The 25,634-nt window shown below is 36.3% G+C and overlaps 2 protein-coding genes and 1 long non-coding RNA gene across 6 annotated transcripts in view; 2 read left to right on the top strand and 1 right to left on the bottom strand.

Annotated features, from left to right (window-relative positions):
- LOC121864907 (MAU2 chromatid cohesion factor homolog) overlaps positions 1–12,334 on the top strand; it is a 17,913-nt gene extending 5,579 nt beyond the window's left edge. The window contains exons 7-12 of the mRNA XM_042364084.1: positions 122–273; positions 658–753; positions 1,546–1,751; positions 2,263–2,465; positions 2,758–2,949; positions 3,624–12,334. Coding sequence (XP_042220018.1) covers positions 122–273; positions 658–753; positions 1,546–1,751; positions 2,263–2,465; positions 2,758–2,930 — 830 coding nt within the window. The 3' untranslated portion in view covers positions 2,931–2,949; positions 3,624–12,334. The remainder of the gene's footprint in view (positions 1–121; positions 274–657; positions 754–1,545; positions 1,752–2,262; positions 2,466–2,757; positions 2,950–3,623) is intronic.
- Positions 12,099–25,634, bottom strand: LOC121864908 (queuosine salvage protein-like). 4 transcript variants are annotated; one of them, XR_006088696.1, is made up of 6 exons: positions 25,449–25,634; positions 24,110–24,244; positions 22,666–23,208; positions 15,021–15,150; positions 14,083–14,505; positions 12,099–12,285 (listed from the first exon to the last, which is right to left on the bottom strand). XR_006088696.1 is itself a non-coding variant. In XM_042364086.1 (4 exons), exons 1-4 carry the CDS (start codon positions 25,590–25,592, stop codon positions 15,106–15,108), a joined length of 867 nt encoding a protein of 288 aa, XP_042220020.1. In that variant the 5' UTR covers positions 25,593–25,634; the 3' UTR covers positions 13,441–15,105. The 4 variants fall into 4 exon arrangements, 2 of the variants coding, with proteins under 2 accessions (XP_042220020.1, XP_042220019.1); XR_006088695.1 differs by having other exon boundaries at positions 14,083–15,150; XM_042364086.1 differs by lacking the exon at positions 12,099–12,285 and having other exon boundaries at positions 13,441–15,150.
- On the top strand, positions 16,124–19,249 carry LOC121864909. Its single transcript, XR_006088697.1, has 2 exons — positions 16,124–17,081; positions 17,618–19,249. It is a non-coding gene; the product is annotated as an uncharacterized LOC121864909 (long non-coding RNA).

Below are 25,634 nucleotides of genomic sequence, written 5' to 3'. Positions count from 1 at the left end.
TTAACCAGGTCTGGCTTGAGACTCCTTTACAAACTAACCATCTTTCTGTTTCTCTGCTTAACTAGAAAACAGATTACTGTATAATCAAATCAAAGCTTTTATACCATTATGTGGTTTTCAGCTGAAGAGAATGTATCTATCCTGAGCTCACTACAGCTGCTGCTTCTGGAACACAGTGTCATGTGTCACCTCATTATTGGCTCTAAAGCTCAAGCCATCAAGGAGATTGCTAAGGTGTGCCAGCTCCTTCAACAGGATTCCAAGCAACTTCAGGTGTGTCCATCATTAATGCTATTGCAGTATATTTTTTGTGGGGGATTATCGTACGTGTTTTACCTTCTTGGGCTGAACACATCCCTCGTCCTAAGACCAGGGGTGTGTGGCTAGTGGCTCCACCCTTGTGTCTGGTTATCCTGTACAGTACTAAAAAAGAAACAGAATCAAATAACAATGAGATGTTTGAATATTAGACAATTGTCATACAGGACTTATTTATCTAATTAACTTGTATGACTGAACTTTTTACAAATGATAATAACAAATGCTTCAAAGACCAATATTACTCAGATCTTAAGAAATGACAATATCTAATTTTCAGAGGATAAAGTTTTATACACAGTATATTGTTTACATTCAAAGTGTTCTTTCTCTGTACAGGCGCACCGTGCACAACTTCACACACTGTTAGCTGTTTATGCCATGAGTATGAATGACTCCAATGCAGCAGAGATTCAGTTTAATGCAGCTCTCAGGGTAAGTAATCAGTACATTACAGTATATATACCATACTTCAGTAAAATTTGTGCCCTGAGATTACGACTCGTGAACCCGAAGCAGTGGACTGATATATTATTCTGTCCATAAATGCTTCAGATTCATGAGCTTAAATCTCAGAGTTCGTGGTTCAGGGAGAGAGGTGAATGGACTTTAGTAATTGACTATACATGTAGTGCCCTTCTGGTTTTACTTAACAGCAACCATCAGGTAATCACAAGTAACTCATGCAAGTGTGGAAAATAGCCATAAAACATTGATGGTGATGATGTTATGTTCTTTGAAAGGCTATTTCAAAACTTCATGATGGTTTATTGAAGAACTTTGGTGTGAAGTAACTCAGCCCTATATTTCACTAAGAAGTTAACATCAGTAAAGAATAATTCTCTGGAGGACAGGACACAATGCTGCTGAACTTCATCCCTTTTTGGGGATCTCTTGAATTAGTGTCGTCAAAGTGTTTTGGTTTTAATGAAGTTTCAGAATGTACCCCAGTCACTGTGTCAACTCATGTATCTGGTATCTACACCCACACAGTATATCCAGCTCACTGATCCACACATTACCTAGCTGAGGCACCTGTACACTACATCATGCTCTTGTATGCACACTAACCACCATTTTAGCAGTTCATACATGAATATCAAAACAATGCCTGTACAGTGGCTATCCAATTTGTAGTCATGTGTTTTTATATGACGTGTTGTAGACGCTGTAAGTACAGTACAGTACAGCACAGTATACAGTTTCAAATAATTGCATATTTTGCAGACCTCAAAGAACAGAGATCTATGGATCTTTGCAAATCTCAACCTGGCCGTGGTGTACCTGAGATGTCAGCGGGAACGGGACTTTGCAGCTATTATGGACAGAATAAATCCTGACACACTCCCAACACAATCTCAAAGTTTGCGTGCAGCGTCATTTTATGTTCAAGGCCTCCACGCGTTTTTCACTAGTCGTCATAATGATGGCAAGTAAGTGTACAGAAACTTTTAATTTATTTACTACATAATAGACTCCACCAGTGAAAGCTTTTCAGAGACAGTGGCTACACTCAGCTACTCTTTGCTACTTGTTTAACCCTTTGAGTACAATCAGGGTTAAAAGGGGAGTTCGTTTTTTTTTTTTGCTGTGTGTTTTAGCCAGTCTTTCAACCACATCTCAATCACTCCACATAAGACATGAAAAACAAATTTAATGGTACAGTATCATGTATTGTCCCTGGTGGGTGATTACTTTTACAACTTATTTTCTGTATTTATTTTGTTTAGGTTTTATTTGAAACACGAAACAATTTTCCTACTAGCAGTTGATATTTTTAGTGTTGTTGCTGCTCAGTTGTCTTGCACTTACAGTAGTCACAAACCATCCAGTACCTTTAAAAACAAAAAAAGGTAAGACACACAGTCAAGAAAAATCCTTGCTTGTAATACAGACTTTTTATGTGTGTTATTAATTCACCTGAGCTGATACTTTTGATCTTAGACGATTCTTGCGCGAGTCCCTGAAAATGGCAAATGCTGAGGACCTGAACCGCCTCACATCCTGCTCACTGGTACTCCTTGGACACATCTTCCTGGCCTTGGGAAATCCACGGGAAGCTCACAATATGGTCACACCCGCTATGCAATTGGCTTCCAAGATTCCAGATCTACATTTGCAGCTTTGGTCGTCTGCTATACTAAAAGGTTTGTTGTGTAATACAGTACTTTACTGTACTGTACTCCTGTGTTAAGAATCCACATATATAGAGTGACTGCTAATTGTGGCTTATGTACTTTATAGAATTCAATGAAATCTGGGTCTTGAGTGAGTGACTTTGAGATATATAACTGTACACTATTATCCCTGGCTTTCATTAGTCTGTTAACTTTTTTTTATTTATTAGGCTTCTTTCACATGTTGGAGTGAATGGTCCCATTGAACGACAAAATAATGCTCGTGTGAAAGAGGCCTTATACCGAACACACATTTTTGCAGATTTGTATCGTCAGTTTGGAGACGTCCCCAGGGAGCAAGATAGCAACCAGAACCACTACAATTTCTCTCAGACACTCCTCACTGACTATATGACTGCATCACAGCTCCCTGAACACCAACTAATCAAGTGGACAGAGGGACCCTTTCCTCTGCCTGTCACCGAGAAAATGTAAACAGATAAAAGCACTGTAGGTAAGATAAACAGATGGAAAGACAAGGACTGTAGGTAGGAATGGATGTTCTTGGACACAGTGGAAAAAGTAAAATGAATCGGGAATGAGGAGATGATGTGACTTGGGAACATAATGTGATTAAAAGGAATAATTTTATACAGAAAATTTAGTAACAAAATATCCAGTCCACTTACGCATTTGTTGATAATTACATTGAAGTTGTAGATAAATGGAGGGGTGTATAGTATTGAATTCTAACCATGTGGAGGTATCCTGTTACAGTCTTGAAAAGGCATGATATTTTAAAGCTGTTCTTATTATTATCAGTCAATTAAAACTCATTAAAACAAGATATAACATGAAAAAGTATTGTAATTTTTTGCATAGTGGGCACCTATTTATGTGATATGCCTGAAATATAAGGATGGGTCATTTTTGGGGGGCTAGAAAGGGGAGAGTATTTACAAGGGAGGGAGAGAGACCCGTGTACTGTACCTGGCCAGTTATATGGCTGTTCAGGTACTTAGGTCACTGTGCCTTCATATCTCATTGACTGAATTCAAAGCTTTTTTTACACTGTAAAAATATTTGTCCTACCTGGTGCTGTAAAACTGTTGAGAATGCATTAAAGTTAATGAATATATGATTTATTGTGTTATAGCTGTCAGTTTTAACACATTAGTATCTTTACAGAGGACGCAGTTGTAGAGGTTCTGTCAGCTATGTAGGATGTGAGCAAGAGCCTATGTTGACAGCTGTCCAGGAAACATCAAGATGATAAGATGTACGGTACACTAGAAGAGATATTTGGGGAAGTAGCGGCACCTGTGTTACCTTATATGGAAACATGAAGGTATTAGAGAAGTTTACAGATTTTTTTATAAGTATAATTCTTTTTTTTTTACATGGTTGGTTCAGGATATCAGACATGACCTGTGCTATTGTCACTCACACTGATGGATGCCAGGCACCCTTATAGCCATCTAGCTCTTGCGTGTGTGATGGAGGAATTATGACATTCTGAGTTAACCGCACCGATACATGCTTCAAGAGACCACATTTAGAGCGGAATGCATTGAAGATTTTTCACACACACACACATACATACATACATACATACATATCAGGCCTTTGGGGAAAAAATTTGCAACACACACACAAACAGTTCATAATCCTGTCCTCCTGCTACACACTAGTGAGACAGCTATACAGGCACCATCACATATTGGCAATAACAGTTTCCTTGGCCACATCTTCATCCTGCCCCCAACAGTGCAATTAACTAACAAGAACTCACATCTCACTTTCCCTGTTCCAGATGAATAGTTACCGAATATAACGATCACATTACAGGCGGTGAGAATTAATGTTTAATAAGGCTGACGTAAAGGTTCGTGAAAATTCTCGTTAGCCGCAAGATTGAGAAGATATCACATCGTAAATCCTACAGTAGTTATCAGGTTGCAAGCATAATATATTTAGTAAGATGAACTTGAGAATAACTGTTAAGAGTGTGACCAACAAGTAACTATTTGATGGTTTAGGGATTATTATATATCATCAGATTATTGTAAATGTACTTGATAATAATTCATTTAGTTTTACCTCATTATCATCAATTGGATTCTCATAGAAGTGTAAGAGTCACTGATATGTTTGTTTATGTGTGTGTATAGTGTGCACAGCCACTTGATGTGTATTGGCTTAGGATTATTTTACGGTCAGCCAAGCGATAAACTTCACTTAACCAATCTGCTATACCCTACTTAAGTGTTCCCTATCCTACTTAAAACTTCTCCACCCTACTTAAATCTTCTCCATATTACTTAAAACTTCTCCTCCCTACTTAAAACATTCCTACCTTACTTAAAACTTCCCCACCTTACTTAAAACTTCCCCACCTTACTTACTCTTCATTACACAGTTCAGTTCACCTTCATCAAACTCATCTCAATGTTATCCAGCTGTAACCTAACCTAACACAACATAACCTTATCTGATGTAATTTAACATAACCTAATCTAACCAAACTTAACTTAACTAAACCTAAGTTAGATTATCTTTAAGCTTTACAGAATTAAACTACTGTATGCAAATGGAATAGGCTGGTCTCTCTCTTCAGCTTATGTCACTTGAAGCTTTAGAAAACTTATCCTGTCTGTTATTTGATTTAATCCAACGCTGTTGCAGATTTGAGGTTGGTGCCTTTGATATACATACAGACAATATAAGTGATGATATATTTTTTAGAAGACTGTACATAATGTGTAAATATATAGTTCATAAAAGATTATTTGTTGCCGTAAGTATTGTATTGTATTCTTAATGGCCAATATATTAATTTCTTATAATACAGTAACTGTAGATAATACATAGATTTGTGTATTGTACTGTAGTCCTCGTGTATCTCAAGTTTGCATATTGCAGTTTCAATTTATCGCATTTTAATTCTTATGAACTAAATATTGTATCATCACATGTTCTGTTATTTCCCAGTTTTATTGCAAGAGAAATATTCATACTATGCGCGTGAATCCGTGAGAAGTTTGTAGGTGAGGTGACACATGGTGTGGGGGTTCTTTATGGATGTACTTAATTATTTCTTTACAAATCGTGCATAATGAGATCAAAGAAACCCGTTAGATATCCGCTAAGCAAACCTTGTATCAAGAAATAGTGAAAAAAGGTCATTTTTGAGATGAAATTAGACATTGCTTATTTCTTTGTGTCCTTCTGAACTAAATAAAATCGTCTGGCATTAGCCAAATAAAATATTAAAAGTGGCATCACCATAGTGAAGGGGTTAAACAACATGAACATGGTGAAGGAACAGCAATTGAATGTCGGCGATGAGTGGAACATCATGCATATGCCTCTCAGTTATATTGTAGGCCATATTTCATATATGTTTGTAGTATGCACTTTATGTTCTTTTATCAATTTATAATGGGTTCTGTACGATAAAGCAACACGAGTACAGAATTTCCTCTCTATACCGAAATAACTGGTGAGCAGCCAGTTCAGTATTTAGTGGTAATACTGTAACCCCCCTCCATAATACTTTGTTTCTTATGATAAAATTGGTTTCACATTGTACAGCAATTTTACATATCACGAGGGTTTTCGGGAATGGAAGTCTTGTGATAAACGAGGACTACATGTATATAGGGTAGACATATTACAGACAAACAGCTTTCCTTGCATTATATAAGTACTGTACAGTATAGTGTTAATATGTATGGACATTTTCTACAAGATGTTTTTTATTTTTTTATACTACAGTACCATACACACTTTTTTATAAGGTAAGCAATAATGTGCTCCTCTCTTAAAGCTTTCCTTTCTATGCACTTAAAGCATTTATAAGCTCCTTCATAAATGAATTTGTTAAAGAATTAATTTAAGCATTACCAAAAATTCTGGATTTACTGTATGTGCATAATTTTTTTTTTTTTTTTTTTTAGAAAGCAAATGTTTGATACATTAGAAATGATAAAATAAAGCAAATTCATTTATGAATAATAATACTGTATGAGGCATTGAGTAAGGCAGTGATGAGCCTATCATGGTCCCAGACACCTGACCTTGTTCTACAGAATGGTGTGGGTGACTTGTCATTGTTCTACTTAAATTCCAGCTTTGTCCTGGGGTAGAAATCCACCAACATTGGGCATAAGACAGTGAGGAATGGGTTGGAGTTTTCCTCACGCCAGCAACACTCCCGCACCACTTCACATAACGATACACTAATAATAATACACATCTTTACTTTGTACCATTTATATTTTGTGTTTATTGCTGCATATGTGGTAATGTTTCCCCTGTTGCATTATCCCACCCATAATCCACAGTAAAATACCTACAAAATGAGACCTGGTTCATTTAAAATCCAACAATGTTATGTTTTCCTCCAAGTTAGTTCATCACTGTCTTAGGCAACGTCTCATATATGGTATTTATGTACAAATTTGGCTGCCATTGCCCTGTTTTTGTGCAGGTATTGTCCTTTTAATATGTACAGTGTAGTATTATTATTGGTTGTATTCTAATATATGCAAATTTTGATCTCATTTAAAACCAACATTACTCTGAAAAAAATAAATATTACTGGAGGTTTTTTTATATTACATTATGAGTTCTGTATTTTTGGTACTGTATCAAAAGTATCAGGTATTTGGGGTGTCAGGAATGAGTAAATGAAAGTCAGTAGAGATGTATAAGAGAGTAGAATTTTGGATCACTAAAGGTTAATCCCTTCAGCTTGTTTCACTTTAAGATTAATCACCCTAATACTAACCTAAACTGACCTAAACCAAACTGGCCTAAGCTAACATGACCTAACCTAACCCCCCCCCCCTCCCACCCCCGAGGTAGCAGCATTAGGGTGTTTTAATCATTAGGTGAAGTAAGCTGGGGAGCTAATCATGATGTGATCCAGAATTTTTTTGGGTATGGGTATATTTGTAGAGAGGAGTCAGTCACAATACTGATGATCGGTCTCCTTACTGTGTGTGTCAGTGGGAGACGTGACTTAGGTTGAGAAAAAAAATTCAGGAATTTTATCTGGTAGCTTATAAGAATATGTATTATGAAGCTATCAACAGGGGGGAAACATGAACTGAATCTGTCACAAATATGAATGAAAGAGAGGTGATAGTGTGGGGAAGTTTGTGATATATACTGTATGTATGCCAGTAATGTTGTGAAGAAAGTAGGTGAATGTGTTGTGTAATAAGTCATTGTCTGAATGCTGTACTGTACACTGTGCAAGTGTTAAAGTGTTAAGTGTTAAAAGTTACGTATGTCATCATATTTCTTTATCACATCATTATCAAGACTAATGGGGTGGATGATGGTCTTAAACACATCAATTGAGAGATATGTAGACCTACTTGTGTTTTTGGGTGAAGAAATAAGCTGCCCTTTGTTTGGACTACAGCACAATTAGTTTTGAATGGGTGTAAATAAAGTAACTTTGATAACTGGAGGGAGATGAAAAGTTAAGAGGTTCTATTTTTAATATGAGAAGATATAAATTTGTTATATGGATGTACAGTTGTGGATGAAGAGAATTCAGCAGAGAGGAACAGAGGGTAGGGGTAGGTGGAGACCGTACAGCGTCATCTAGAGATGGCTATTATGTCTCCAGTTTTCTTTTCCATGCCACAGATTTATTTTTATTTTGTTAAATTATGCTGTAAAAAGTTGAATGTTTGAGGAGACTATTCACTGCCTCCCCACTGCAACAATGCCAAGTGTCCATCTACCCTCCCATACACCACTTCCCTCCCTTCCTCCTGCTGAATTCTTTTTGTCCACAACAGTATATGTATGATGAAATTGCTGGAGGTTTAGCTGCAGTTATCCCTCGCTAACCACAGGCTCACCAACTAGTAACTGGAGTTTTGAGTATCCACATTTTTATATTTTGTAGCATACAGATGATGCTTAATGCCTCCAAGTACATGGTTTAGTTTCATACTCATGCAAATTTTCTAAACATGATTATATTACAAACAAAAATGGGCAAAATTTAATACAGTCCTGTAGTTGTATTATGAAAAATTGAATGTTTTAAATATTTCCAGCCGCAATCAACACACTTGCTTAATAATGGCAATGTCACATGGTCCATGTGACAAGCAGCATCTGACATAAGTTACCCCTAATGTTAGGTTTAATATGACCAATATTAATTTCAAAGGGTATGTGAAAACAATATTAATATTTTTTTAATACAATAAATAAAAAAAAAATAATCAAGTTGGTCTATTTATTTAATTGTAAAATAATTATTTATGAACTTTACTGCTGGCAAATGTCATAACTCACTAGAACATAGAACATAAGAAAATAAGGAGTCTGCAATAGGCCGGTTGGCCTGTGCATGGCAGCTCCTGTTGGGAGTTACAACCACCCTCTATCGTCCATGAATCTATCTAGCCTAGAAGCTGCTGGGAGGTCAGCATACCCATTTATCTCACTTTTAGGGAACTCAACTAAATACAGTAGACTGTATTTAATGTTCCATACATTACAAGACTTTAGATATGGCTCAGAGGTCACTCACCTTAACTCCATATTTCTCATTAGACTCGGCCCTCGCCAACCACAGTTTAGCCAACTACGGGAAATATTCTAAAATGTAATCCCCACGGTTAACAAGGGATTACTGTATTTTGTAATACATTTGGGAAGAATGGTAGTTTGGAAAAAGATTTAGAAAGAATTGTGTAACCCCTAATTTTTGCCTGCCTCTGTAAAGTGGAAAGAGGATTGTTCTGCTGCTCTCTGCTTATGTCCCCACAACTCCTGTACACTGGTCTGTATTGGCAGTAACGTCAGCCATGTGATCAGGGATTACTTAGCGTCTGTGTTAAGTGAACCCAGGAATTTTAACACTACCGTAGAGAGATCAGCGGAGACCAGTAGGTAGGGTGGATATTATAGCATACCAGTATATAAATGAAATGATTGGAGGAAGCTTGTGTAACAGATAAGAGTGAGTTTGAGTGGAAGGATTGAGAGTGCGTACAGTATATAAACTGCAGGATCAAGACTAAGGTGAATTTGTATTGACGACTTTATATAGATTACAGTATACTGTACCTTACAGTTTTATTGTTCATATAAAATACTGTACATGTGTTTTGAAACATTTCACTTCATTATGTTTTTGTCCGTATTGAATATCAAATTATGCATTACTATGTAAAACACAGTTTAGTTTGTTCTTTGCAGCCAAATTAATGTGCTAACATTTAAGGCTATATGAATAAGGAGATACAGTGCTGTACTTGAATGAAACAAATGATAATTGCGAACTGCAACATTTGCTATGGTGAATGTACAGTACAGTACTGCATATCAAGATTTTTTGTGTACAGTACTTTACATGCTGACTTATCCACACAAGGTTGGTGCAGTACTGTACATATAAAAAAATTTGTTTCCTTTGTACATCAAACCCAGAACTTCATTTGAATAATAAATTTAAGTTTATACGTTAAACTTAAAAATCCAGAGTTATGTAACCTAAACCTTCTCAGGCTTATAATTACTTTTTTCAAGTACAGTATTGTGGTTTAGCGATTCATATTTCTTTTCTAAAATTCTGCATTTTGGTTTACCTGTTCCCTACTTCATACTTTTTGGTAGTGCAAACACAGGTACATACAGGTAATCTTTGTCCATTCCCCAGGAAGTTATATACACTAAGTTGGCAATTGACAGAATGTAAATGTCTTCAGCAAATATTTTGAGCATCAATATAGTTGGGGCAGTTCTTTTATATATATGCCATCTTGTTCTGAATTTGGGATATAACATACTATACAGGCTTTCCTCATACAACACTGTTTCATTATAATTCTCATTATTTTCGTATAAATTTACAAATTATATTTATAAAACAGTTGAAAAGTTCTTGGTGAGACCATGTGACATATATCGCTCTTGTCCCATCTGGAAAGCAAATGCTGAGTGAGTTAGAGAAGCATATGCTGATTATTACATCACCAATTAGCATCCTGCCCTGCTAGATTTGAATACTTCCTGCAGACATGCTTTTTAACTTACTATTTACCTAAAATGTTCGGGAATGGGCCTACGAGTAATATTGTTGGTAATTTTGCCACCCAGTCAAGGTTAAAGCATCAACATGGATGTAAAAATGCTGGTCATAAGACATGTGGGGCAGTACGTACAGTAGTCGTAATAGCTTTGGTCTTGCTATGTCAATCATCTGAACCATTCTCAAGGATGTAAACAAATCAAGAAGCAGTAAGGTGGAGAGCCAGTTGTGATGTTTGTAGGAGCATGTTAGGATTGATGTCCAGCATTTGTTTTGGCCCATGAGTACTTTTGTCAATAGTACTGTACAATACTGTACTTTTTTATGTCTACTGTAGTGTCATTATGAATGATTTTTTTTTTTTTTTTATACATTTCTTTGGTCAACAGTATCATTAAGAGTGCTATTACTGATGCTAGAGAAACCCCCATAATGTACAGTTCAGTACAGTATATCACTCGTGGGTAAGAAATAGTGTTGTCGTCAACACGTCTCTGTTAGAACAACGTGATGCTAATTGAGCTGTTTTATATCACCCCCTTTTACCATGCAGTCTAGTGATAAGAGGTCCGCCTGTACAGTACATGATGGTGATTGTATAAGTCAACCCTTCTTCTGGTAAACTCTTCATTATATCCTCTGACTTAGCATACTCCGCAAAACTGTCACAGATTTTATGAAGGTAAGAAACCCTAGCTTACTTCACCCAATGATTAAACTCCCCATTGATAACTTGTTCTAAGCTAACTCCCATCCTTTAGCATTAGCTGGGGTTCCTAATCATGATGAGATCCACTGCCACCTGAATTATGCTATATTATTTTTTGGCTTATCCATTTAATCCGATAATCTTTCTGATTTATCTGTTTACAGCATAAATAATTCTCATAATTGTTACCTCATAAAGTAATTCTTTTTATCAAATAAATTTTCTAGACCAGATATAAATCATTGCAGAATCAACAAAAACTAGTTATGTCCTCAGGATTATCCTCTGATGATTCCATTGTGTTTTTGTAGATATAAACATTGTTCTTTTCCTCTTTGCTCTGCTGCAATTTAATCTTATTGAAGATAAAAGATTGTAGAAGTGTTGTGTGTCATGATGTGCTTTATTTGCTTGGTCACATGACTATTATTTTTATCCTTTGAAGTTAAAGGCATTATAAGTTTGCTGATGAACTGTAATTCACATGTAGTGTTTTTGTACTAATTAATTATATTTTCTTGTACATTTGTAACCAATAAGCTGTATGAATACAGTATATGTCAATACAAACTTATCAGTGTCCAGATATTTATAGTCTGTCATCATGTGTGTGGATAATAAAATTCAAAACGGCTGATCTAGTCACAGTACATTTTTCAACTGTTTGTGTTCAAATTTTCATCTACAGTAGTGTGCCACACTATTCTTTATTTATATGTTATATTTAATGATAGAATTCTCTCACCATTTCCATGTTTTAATTTCAGTATACAGTATTATAATTGTATTAAATAAGACTATTTGTAAGGTTGGAGCTTTACCATTTATTAAAGTACAGTAAAGTGAACCATTTATAAAATAAACTTTGAATCTAGTTAAGAAAGATATCAAACTTAAAATCTTTTGTCAAAATTAAATGAAAATCTCCAGCCAGCATTAAGTTTCTGTTCATAACACAAAGACAGCACTCTTTCCACCAACATGTGGTGTCGCTGGTGTCTTGTAACTGAACTACAGGTCAACCGTGTCTTGAATGAGCTGAACTGCTGCTGTGAACTATATGTCTTGTGTACCTGTGTTAAATATAAAACATTAAAACTTATATAAAATTGTGACAAATGCTACATTTTGTCTTTAAACATTGCAATCTGAAACGATGTAATTAAATATACTATTGCAGAATATAGATCATTAGGACAAGTTATTGGCAAAATAACAACTTTTTAACCAGATCCTTAGTTAGCATTTCAAGGAATACCTATACTGTACTGAGATTCTGAAAGCAAAATTAATTTCTCAGCCCAAAATATCACATGCTGATTAAGGATCTGTTAACCAAAATTTGATATCTGGATTATTACTTGTTCAAATGGCTTTTAGAAAATTTTAATTACTTTTCAAAGTCATTTGAATAAGTAATAATGCAGATATCAAATTTTGGTTAACAGAGTCTTAATCAGCATGTTCAGGAGTACCTATACTGAGATTTTGAACAAAATCTATTTTTTTGGCCAAAATGACAAGTCTTATGCCTTACAGGATTTTTGGCCAAAATATAGATTTTGTTCAAAATTTCAGTACAGGTACTCCTGAACATACTGATTAAGACTCTGTTAACCAAAATTTGATATCTGAATTATTACTGTTCAAATGAGTTTTGGAAAATTTTAATTACAGTACATTTGCAATGCTAATTTCTCGCCACTTATGGGTTTTCAAGGTCACTTTTTGGTGCTTGTGTATTATTCTGGATGTACTTAAATAGTTAGGCACATTAAATTTTAGTTCCGAGAGAAAAAGTATTTTTGGCCAAAAATCCTGTAAGGCATAAGACTTACAATTTTTGTCATTTTGGCCAAAAAATAGATTTTGTTCAAAATCTCAGTATAAGTACTCCTGACCATGCTGATTAAGGATCTGTCAACCAAAATTTGATATCTGCATTATTACTTATTCAAATGACTTTGAAAAGTAATTAAAATTTTCTAAAAGCCATTTGAACAAGTAATAATTCAGATATCAAATTTTGGTTAACAGAGTCTTAATCAGCATGTTCAGGAGTACCTGTACTGAGATTTTGAACAAAATCTATTTTTTGGCCAAAATGACAAGTCTTATGCCTTACAGGATTTTTGGCCAAAAATACGTTTTCTCTCAGAACTAAAATTTAATGTGCCTATACATCCAGAATAATACACAAGCATCAATTCAAATGTATAATAATTCAGATATCAAATTTTGGTCAACAGATCCTTAATCAGCATGTTCAGGAGTACCTGTACTGAGATTTTGAACAAAGTCGATGCTATTACTGTTAAACCATTGTACAGTACTATACTTGAGAGACAAGGCTGAGAAACTGCAGATGTTGTTTACGATTCACTGAAATTTTCCCAGGATAATCTATTTACCCAGAATTCACAAGTCGTGTAGGAAGTGAAGCTAAAAAGATATATGAGATTGATTGATTTAAGTTAAACATAATAATTACCAGTACAGTATACCCTTTACATCCAAATACTGTATAGTACTGTAACATGATAATGTACTGAGCTCCTGCCTTCACTAGGTATGTTTATTACCACCAGTTGGGAGGCAACAGAGAGAGAGAGTACACAGCTGATGGTTCAAAATGACATCTACTGTAGATTGCATTCAGACTCTACTGTATTTTAATCCTTCTATCATCTACACCATTGAGAAAATAATGTTACTGTATAAGCTCTTAGGGAATCAGGCCACCAATTTGGGGCTAGTGCAGCAGTATAAAAGGCACTCATGGCATCAGTATACAAGGCACCTATGATGGCAGTATACAAGGTCTATGAATCTACAAACTTAATCTCATTTGTGCTTCTCATATTTCTTACCTTCCTCAGTACAGTATCCATCTTGCATTGTTAATCTTGAAGTTCAAAAAGAAGTTTCAGCAAAAAATTTCACTTGTAGCTAAAGTCTTTATGGATCTCCGTGGAAGTAAGCTTTCAACGACTTTGATAATATTGCCGGTAAGTGGCAGTGGGAAGGGACAATAAATAGTTGCATGTGACCACAACCAAACATCGTACACCCACACATAACGACATTTATACAGTATACTGTATATTATCGTGCATGTTTCATTGGTTCATCATGTACATAGACTGTGCAGGTACACAATCAATGGTTAATAGTATGTTGTTTCAACCAGTGCTAGCCCAAGAAAGTCATTAAAGGCCTAATATCCACTGAGCTCTTTAATTGCTATTGTAGAGACTTCAATGTCATTTGTACAGCCACCTCATCGTACAGTGCTGGAACAAAGACACGTGTTTCCTGTTATCTTATCTAACAAGGTACAGTATGGTAACAAATACTCTATCATATACCTGTACAGTACTACTACATACTTAATCTTATGAGGACCAAGATTTAACCCTTTGGGGATGATGATAGGATCCTTTAAGGATGATGGTTTAATCATTTAAAGATGATGATTTAACCATTTGATGATAATGATTTAACTTTGATAATGATGATAGAACTTTTTAAAGACAATTATTTAATCCTTCAGGAAGTGTGAAAATCTTAAATGGAAGGTTGGCTAATAAATGATAAGTAATGACAAGGATTAAGTTAGGTAAGGTATGTCAGGACGGGACTATGTAGATATACTGTATATAATTGGCTAAATTATGGAGTATTAGTGACAAACTTTAAACAAATTACTGTATACTAAAATTTTCAAAAAACAAATTGACATGATAAAATAAAAAATAAATTTGCTCATCCTCAGTAAAACACAATATTCTAAATTACAGTACTGTACCTGAAAGATTATGGGAATCAAGTTGGACGTATCCCACAATATCTGTACTCATTCATAGGAATCTTCAGTACAGGTATGGGATCATTTATCCAATGTCCTGGTATCCAGAATACTCCAAAAACTGGCTCTTCTGCAACAAATTATTTAAAATGAGTGCCAAAAGTAATTCCCGGACCAAGTGAGAATATATTTCCAACCGTTCCCCACCTGTGAGCTGTATGTTATGTTATGCTTATTGTTCAACTCGTAAATTTGGGTAGATACTGTATATCTAATTTTCCTCACTTTCTTTACTGTTACAGACACAATCAATCTTACATACAGAAAATGAAAGAGAATAAATAAATAATAGGTAAAGGTACAAACTATTTTTCAACTCGTAACTTTGAATAGATACTGTACTACACATAATCTTACTTTTATTTTTTTACTCTGTTACATGCACACACATGCCTACATACAGAAAGTGCAAAAAGAAATAATTATCAGAAGATATAAAGTTTTACGTATCTACGGGTTTCCACTGTCAAGACATGTGGCAAGTGTGTGTGGAGGTCAGAGGGTCCGTGGCAGAGCACCATTGTTAAGGTGAGTATCAGGGGTAACTACAGTGCAGTATGTACATTAACTTATATAGTTTTCCACTTATTATGCTTTCATTATTACTGTACTATATACTGCATATGTTTTCATTGTTGCTGCTTGCATGTCTACCATTTAAAGTTTTAATGTTACAGTGTACAGTTACAGCTACTTTTAAGGGTGAATCTAGTTATCCGAACAGCAGCTTTACTGCCGGAACAGAAGGTTTACTGTATACATTTTAGGCCTGGAGCTACAAATTCCAGAAAATAAAAAAACCCTATTCGGCAACCCCCCGGGCCACCGCATGCAGATAAACGGTCCCATACTTATACAGTACTTCAGTACTTCACTGTTATAGAACACAATATGTACACCCACTAAAAAATTATTCAGCACCCGTGTCATATTGTACAGTATCACGCCGTAAGGGTGCCAAATAATTTTTTTTGTGGGTGTACATGATACTTGTACACACACACACTTGTATACATGCATGATACATACATGTACACCCACAAAAAAAATTTTGGTACCCTTACTGCATGATACAATATGACACGGGTGCCAAATAATTTGTTAGTGGGTGTACAACTTACCTAAAATTAATGAAACTTAGTACAGTATACTGTTAGCAGCTGGAAAGTTCAATGTCTTTCAAATGCAGCAGTACAATATATATAAAGCATAGTGTTTGTAAGTGGCTAAAATTTGGCATAGAATTGGGTTTTGCTTTTGTAAATAATACCGAGAATCCTTACAAATGTCTAAATTGTGAGGGTGGAGATCAGCCTAACAGTGCATGACCACAGTTTTTAACAGAGCTGAAAATTGGTATGGTTATTCTTTGCTTGTGCACTTAATTTTACCCAAGGGCAGACATATGGTACATAGACTCTGAGCTGCTCTTCTAATTCTAGGCACCCTCTTTAATAGTGGTGTTTGTGTGTGTGTTTTATTATGTTGGTGTTAACTCCTCCGTAACATAGAGATGAAGTGTGGTGTGGTTATGTAAACAGCTCTGAGAAGACAAGGCCAGATACCTGAGCTAGTTTTCTATTATGTTAAACAGAAAAATCAACAAAATTAAACAAAGGCCAATCCAAATTATGTTTCAATAAAAAATAAGACTGGGTGTATAAGTGATACAGGAGTAAACTTAGCATTAAACTGACAACCATAAACTCACACAAAAACTTGACTAAAAATCCAAGCTTTCGTAACAACACACCATGATGTCAACCTTCACAGATCTGAGAAACAAAACCAGACATTACTGTTATCTGCAATGAAGTATCGAGCAAGGTTAAAGTGATGTCTAGCATAAAACTCACCGCACCTGCCCACTACCCACACTTTCTCTCCTAGTGCTCGAGTTGACAATCATCACAACCACAGTCGCCTCTCTTGGTCCCCCAGCTAGTTATCAATATGGCCAAGTCTAATATCTTTCCTGTCATAGTCCTCCTGTTAATTATGGTAAGACTATACCTCAACTTATGGTCTTTTTAAATACAGTACAGTACTCTCAAGCCTGAATGTGTGGATGCTGAAAGTTTTAGTCGGTCACCCCCCCCATGCAAACTTAGGATACAGTAAACCTATTATGGTATAGTATGTGCTTGTGCAGTACATTATTTAGTTGCCAAGACTCAATACTATAATTATCTTTTTCATCATTACAGTATACTGCATTATTATTATACTAAAACCTTGCATGCAATATAAAAATATTCTGGCCACCACCTTCATGTCTTAAAGTAATTGTGTCAGTTTGGGAGGAAAATTTAAGCATAGTGCAGTACAGTACTGTATAGTCTTGAGGCCCTGCTGTCGTGTATACTGTACTGTACTAAACCAAGATATTGAGTATAAAATCTGCTGCTACTTACCCCATGTGTGTGTCTCTCAAATCCAGTACAGTATTTTTTATTTTCCCCGTATGATATTGGGATCAAAGTACATAAATTGGTTCTACCACTATCAAACACCTTCCTCTCTCTCTCTTTGGGCAGGTCGTGAACACCGTTGATGTGGACGCCTTGTGTAAAGACAGCTATAACTGCAGTACAGCTGGGAATTTCCCCCAGTGTGATGACTACTGCATGAGTCATTTCTTTCATTGCTCTTATGACCATATTGGGAAGTTTGCAGAGCTGTGGCCATGCCAGTTTGGATTGGTGTTTGACACAAATCCTAACAACCCTTACTGCACTCTACCCTCAAACTGCTCAATCCCCACAACCCCGGCCCCTGACTGTTTGCCTTCCTGCACCTGCACACAAGTGGGTGCATTCGCCAAGTGCCCCTATGCATGCAACCCGAATTACTACTACTGTGCAATAACCTCCGGACCAGGACAAGAAATGACTTGTCCTACTAGTTACACCTTTGACTATAGCACTCTTAACTGTGTCTTGACGGCAAATTGTGTCTGAGACCCCTGAGCCTGTTAGTTGCAAGTCCCTCTTTTTCCCCACCCACTCACACCAACCATTACTGAATTTACTGACCATCCACGAGGCCCAAACCAATTTTGAGTTCTACAATAATCTCCTTAACCACTTGAGAGTTCTGCAATAACATCCTCAACCATTCATGAGCTCTGTAATCTCCAATTATTATCAATAGTCTACAACAATATCCCCAACCATCCAGAAACTCTTACAGTATCATACCCAACCATCCAGGAACAACACGATAACATCCTCAATCACCCAGGAGCTCTGTGACCTAGAGTTTTACAGTTACCATCCTTGAGTTCTGCCATTACCTCCTCCCCATGACTCCCAACCTTCTGTGACAATATACCATTACCATTCCTGACATCCCTAACAGTATCCCTGATGTTCCTTTGGCCTTCTACAAGCAAATCCAGACCACAACTATTCCTTCCAAACTCCCTCACAAAAAAAAATCCCATCTTAAATCACTCTTACAAATATATATACTGTACTGTACTGTATATTTACAGCACTTTTTGATGGGTAGAGGTCACTAGACTTTCCACCAGGAATACTATGTCTAACTGACCAAGATATTAATTTTTAGACCTAAAATTCACTCAGAAATTATTCAATGAGCTTGGAATATACAGTACTGTATATATTTGTAAATTTTATTCTATACAGTAGTCTTTTCCTGTGTATGTAATGTCTGTTTGTTATCAAGGAGAAGACATGGATTCCTTTTTAAAGTCTGAAAATGTCTGCCATTACATCTCATGATTTGTATCTGGATATCCCTTTAAAATAAACCATATTGATATATCCTTGCCTCTCTTCTCTGGGTAGAAAAGTAACATTTGAACCTTTGAGAATGTATCTTTGTATCATTGCTTGAGTGAGCCAGATAGATGCATCCTTACATCTCCAGCTCTTACAGGGAAAATGTAAAAGGCTAGGCCCTAGTTCCAACATGGTATTGTACTGTACTGCATCATCATCATCATACCAAGTACTAATAGACTGCCCACAAGAGGAACAAGCAGAGAAACTATAACCACCAACCAAGGATTTAGAGAAGCTTCAACAGACATCAAGACAAACATAGTTACCTAAACAGACTTTCACTCCCCTAACTCAACATCTATGGGACCTGATCCAATTTCATATCTATATGGTGAAAAATATAGAAAATCCAAGTGATATGTTGGCTTTCACTTACATAATTAATGTGCAAAATTTAGGTACTGGTATATGAGAAACTAAAATTCTTATTTGTCTGGGCTTTGTGTACTATATGTATCGTATAATGTTCCCTCTTACTGGTGAAATGTTCCAAATACAGCTACTCCTCGACTTACGACCACCCGGACATACGACAGTCCCAGTCGTACCAAAAAATTTTCAAATTACGTATTTTCGAGTCCCGACGTTAGTGATTGCACTGTGTACTTTCAAAATTTTCCTTTGTAATTCCCTTTAAAATGGCTGTCATGCTTAAAAGTGAGAGTTTTGTGGTGCTGAGAAGAAAAAGAGACACCCATTTTAGATTTTCTATGTATTATCTTCGCATTTTCGACTTACGGCCAATTCGACTTACGACCTGGATTTACGTCCCTAACCCCGTCGTAAGTCGAGGAGTGGCTGTGCTGACTTCTTCCGTCTGCTATACATTACAGTACCTTCTTTAATGGTAGCTGTACATGTATTTGATTTCATACATTTTACGATTTGTATTTAGCTGTTCACACACAAGAGGTGAACCCTGTACATGAAGGATTTATTTACCCAGATATTAGCATCCTTCTTAAACCTTGCTGGGTTTTATTTCCTCTAACACTGGTGTAAGACTCGGAGCTAAACTAGAGCCATCAGTGGGGTCGCTCAACTCCAAGTTTGGGGTTATTATAAGGATTCAATAGTCCTCTGGGGTTGTTATAAACACCTGTGATGTCACTGGGGCCATCATCTGCACCAGAATAAGCCAATTAGGCCGTGTCTTTAAGCGGCAGCTCGAGGTAGGATGACAAATTTTTATAACTACCAGTGTGTATAGGTACAGTACTCTGTCAAGCAAAATTATAAGGAAAAATTATATAAACCTATAAAGTCATTAACATCTTCAAGTGTTAATTTAACCATCAGCTGCCGGCCTGACTGAAGAGGTCCTTGCTGGTGGTGCTTGGCTGCTGACATTAAAGACCAATAGTGTAACTCCAGACATTCACAAATGCAGTAACTAATGCTCTCAGATTTATGTAGATGCAACTAAGAGTAAAGGATTTTCATGTCCCTCAGTACAGTACATCATACATCCTGTACAGTAAATATTTTAAACATTGAGCTGTACATGGACAATTGCCATCAAGTAAACAAGGCCAATCCACACAAATGTAGAAATTGGGCACAAAATGTTGATGATGATGATGATGACAAAGCCCATGCCAAAAACTGGAGAATTGCGGATCACAGCCCTGTAGTTAACTAGAGATTACTGTAGTTATTTTACATAGGCAATTTCCACTACTTTCTGTAACTGGAGATATAAGTAAACTTTATAAGCCACTTGGCCTGATGAAAAGTTTTGTGATTACCATACCACACTTGCCAACACCCCTCCTGGTGAACACATTTCTGGGGCTCCTTGCTCACAACATCGTCAAGGAGTGGAACAGCAGCATGCTGTATATTATTCCACAGGTAAAAGACTTTGCAAGAAGACCACACTTCTTTTAAATGCAAGTTAATGCACCAGTACATTACTGCAATACAAAATGATATGGTAATAACAAATAAAACACAAATTTTTCTTTGTGTTCATTTTATTTTATTACAGTTAGTTGTTCATTTACTGGGTTGTCATCATTATTAATCAATGAGTTTGTTTTCACTTATATTTATAAAATTGCAACAAAATTTATCTGGAGGCTTTCTATCCATGAAATGAATCATCAATGACTTACCGGGCAATGTTTAAAATAATTTGTGATTTAAATCATATTCACAATAAAAACAAAGTAACCCAGAAAGTTTTAAGAGTATAGTTCAGTAATTACTTTATAGCGCAGAGTCCTAGTAATAAATGCAGCGCACTCTGTGATAGGGAATACTATCTAACTGTGTAGCATTAGTCAACCTGTAGTCCCAAAGAAAGAAGTCCACCTTGACACTATTAATGCCTCCGGATGGCTGATTCCAAGATGCCAGAATCTCGCGTGTTTCAGTCGCTATGAGCTCGGCCGCATGGATAGAGCAGCCACGGATTTCCACCTTCATAGTGCAAAGAAACAACAAAAAATGAAATTAAGTCAACATTGCCAGATGAGTACTGTACAATATAAACTCCTCACATTGAAAAAACTGGGCAACCTCTACAGGATAAACTTGAGCCCTGAAAACACTGAGACTTAGTTCTGGGTGAGACAAGACTATTAGCAGAAATATGATTATATCTCTGGAGGTCTCAGGTATATAATGTGTGTAGCTGTCACACCAAAAAATTAATGATAGCTTATGCACATCTCAGACAACTCATGTACAATCAGCACATCTGGGAAGCTAAAAATCCCAGATCCCAAGACTACTAACGTGTAAATTGGGCTTGATCAGATGTCCCAAAATTTCTACCAAATTTAGAAGAAAAAACATTACTAAATTAAGAAATCCCTCATGTTGTATATACTGTACTTCATTTGTCCTTTGTGAAACTTGAATAAAACAACAATTCATCATTAGAAAAACAAAGGAGTTCATGCGCAGTAAATGGCCTTGAGGTAGGTATATGTTATACTGTACAGGGCAATTCTTCCTCCTTTAATGGGCCACATCAACAAATCTAAATATAATACAGAAATCAAAATAATACAGATGAACCCCAAGTTAGCCTCAGATTCCATGACATACCAGATGAGCATCAGTAAGTCTTCCCTCTCATAAACGTATGTGACATTATTCCCACAAACTTAAGAATACATTATCACCATCCCAAATCCTTCTGCACAAAATCCAGGGTATGTTATGATGCTTATCCTTAACCCAACTCCCCTGTCAGCCTCCCAACCCTTCACAACCTTTCCTTACACTGCCATGACCAAGCTACAGTGAAGTTTTAGTAATTAATCATCTCACATCTACCGTAACTGATTCCTGACGTTGAACTAACTATTGTACTCTTCTCTGCTTACACTGTACAGTACTGTGAGTTTCAAACATGATACAATACTATAGTACACACAATTATTTTCCTTTTACCCATTGTCTCTCTGATACTGAAAATATGTACACATATATGTACAAAAAAAAAGGGTGAAAGTAAATCCCATATGTACTATTGCCAGACAGAACAGTGTACACTGTATATATTAAGTCTTCAGTATACAAGGACACACTGTGGCTAGTATCTGTACAGCACATGACTACGTTCATATCCCCCAACTGTAATATTTGGCGCCCATATAAATGGTGGACTGAAATAAGGATGACTTGGATCAAACCAACGACCCTTAAGACAAGAAACAAGTAATACAGTACAATATATCAACTCAGCCACCACACCCCTGCATATAATGTACAGTATATGTTTGTACAAAAGAAAAAACAATAAAAAATTTAACACTCACTTCTTCTCGATCTCCAGACTGAAATAGCTCTTCTTTATTGAGTTTTTCCATCAAGCTGTCGGAATATTTCAGTACTCCAAAATATGCCATGGCCTGAGGAACCCTGTAGTCAGCAAACATGGTGAGTGAATCTATGTCCGTAAATGCTCCCAGACCTTCTCCACGGTACAACATCCACAAGTCAGCGGCAAGAATCTGCACTCTTTTAAAAATGGCCACTTTCTGTCCCTCAAAGGTGGCAGTATCATTGAAGCATGGGAATTCACTTGTCACAATGTCAATCAGCTTCACAGCACTGCCATCTGCTTTCCGTAACACATTCACAAATGTTCCATCGTACTTTTCTATAAGCTTATCGCCCACTTCTTTCAGCACTTTAACGCGGTCTTCAAACAGTGGCATTGTTGATGCAGTGTCAGAACGGAATATATGTTTGATGTCTTCAATAGTAAGCTGGGAGTAGAACTTTGGGTCATACATCTTCTTCCCCTCATCAATAGCCCTGTTGACAGCAGAAACCATAGCCAAGTATCCACTCCTTTTCTGTAAGAGGAAGAACAAAATACTTTTTAACCTCAACTTAAAAACAGTCTCATTAAAAAGTACTTGCTACATACAATACAGTACAGGAATATGAAAATTGAATTCAAACAACTGCATAAAATGATATGACAGCAATACATACTGTATAAGAGAAGTGACGTTATTAAAAATATGTTTACAATTTGACAGGGCAACATGGTCCAGTACTAACGCAAATTGTGACATGTACATTAAGTTCTACTGTATTATGATAGAATTAAAATGCATTCATTGTGGTGGTGGTGTGAACACATCTTAGGTCAAACTAACAGTAAGACTAAGATTTATCACAGTTTAGCTGAACTTACACTGGGGAAACAGACCACATCTTTGGACAAATAGAATGACAGAGCTTTTGTTTTTTGGGGGTATATATATATATATATGCCAATAAGTCCACCCAAAGAACGACTAGGTAACTCCCTCAATGTTGACACACCGAATTAGAAGAGGGATATTATTTGTTAATTAACTTAAAATCTAACTTGGTACACAAGAAATAAAGTTCATAGATAACAGAGCAAAGAATAGAGAAGCTGTAAATATTTATTTTCTTTGGTTCTACACAACCTTGCATTCTGAAAAATATAGGTATTAAAAGACTTCAGGCAGGGAAGGACAGGAGTATGGTAATGGTGATAACAAGACATCATCATAATTCAAAATATACTAACCTTATCTTATCTCAAAGGCATCTTCTACCCTAAACTTTAAAATTTTCTCAAGATACAGTACAGTAGAAACTTCAATTCAACAGCCACTCATGATTTAAGATCCCAACTCTCAAAAGCTCACATTCTGAGTTAATTATGACAGACTTTAACCTCTCAGCCAATATTAATAACAACCATGGAGTACTCACCTGTCCTTCATACTCAACGGTGTACTTGGGGACTCCATGAGGTGTCCAAAAGTTAAAATTCAGTGAGTCAATAAGGAAGACCCAGTCAGCAAGCTGTGCCTTAGTCAGTCCCTTGTTCAGTGGCAACACTTCATTCTGTGGGCCAACCAAAACAGTCCAGAGCATAAGTTGAATGGTTACAAGTACAGTACTGTATTCTATATAAATAAACTCATTAAATGCACAAGATTTAGAAATGAGGTTAACTCTGCTCAAACATTATACTGTAAATCTCCTTCAACTCTATACAGTATTACCTCTGATCACAACCTGTTGTAAGCCACCAGCCAAAACTAACCAAGTTCTGTCAGGTTATATGTTACACTCTGGTGTTCCATCTACAGTAATCTAATTCATAAATGACTTTCACATTCAGTATTTCCATGCTTAACTACATTACAAATTAAACCTATTAGTGATGACTCTTTAAAAGGAATACAATAGTACTGATACTTAATTCCTCGCTCCGTCGGTACATGCAAGCGATCTATTAACTCAGATTAAAGTAAGTATTCCAATTTTTTGTGACTTTCTGACACCAAATACTAGTCGAGAAGTGATTAGCAGTCCGATTTATTCATGTAGGACCATTATTTGACTTCATTGCGGCTACATTTGGCTACATTTGGGTAATTAGTCGGATCGCTGTTTATCATTATCTGCACCACTGTCTTATATGATGATCTTACTGGATAAATAATGACCCACTTATCAAGAAAGTTGTGTTAGGTTAGGTTAGGTTGTCAGTAGTCTAACAACCCAACCTAATTGAAGCTAAACTAATGGTCGGCAGTTTAGTTTAGTTGGATTAAGATACAATGCAAAATTAAATACAGTACAGGTAATCAAAATATGGGAAGTGTTACAGAAGAAATATTTTTATTACCTCTTGAATAAAAAAAAATGAAACTTCTATTTTTGCCAATTTTTTCCTCCTCCACATCAAGAAGTTACGTCAAGTCACCAGCTCTAAGCACTGACGAGAACCGGCTGTTAATGTGAGCAGTAAAAGACGTCAACACACACACACAAAACAGGTAACAACTTCTGAACATTCTTGTATAGATTATCAAACCTTTCTTCATTAGATCACCTGAATAATCTCCACCCAGCTTATTCTACCTAAACATTAACCAACCTAACATACATAGGAGGGTGAGGTGAGATCCAAGGAGAGATGAGGTGAGGTGAGATTGGGTGTTATTTTTTTTAAGATAACCATTACATTGTTCAGTGTATTTGTGGAGCAGGTGATAACAAGAAGCACTCAGGTAGTTTCATGGTCAGCGTCGTCTCTAACCTGTTTGAACTCCTCCATGTCCAGCTTGCCATCCCTCACGGCCTCTGCGATGACATTAGCCACTTTCTTTACTCCTTCATTTACAATACTGACATTCTGGGATTTAGAGGCAATTAACTTAGCAGCATCTCTCGGCCACAACATGTTGGCAGTCGACGACCGGGAGCGAGTCTGACACTTGTTGAT

The sequence above is a fragment of the Homarus americanus genome, unplaced genomic scaffold, assembly GCF_018991925.1.
Source record: "Homarus americanus isolate GMGI-L3 unplaced genomic scaffold, GMGI_Hamer_2.0 scaffold2539, whole genome shotgun sequence".
Lineage (NCBI taxonomy): Eukaryota > Metazoa > Arthropoda > Malacostraca > Decapoda > Nephropidae > Homarus > Homarus americanus.
Note: the sequence above shows the minus strand (reverse complement) of the source record. Positions and strands in the feature narration are given on the sequence as shown.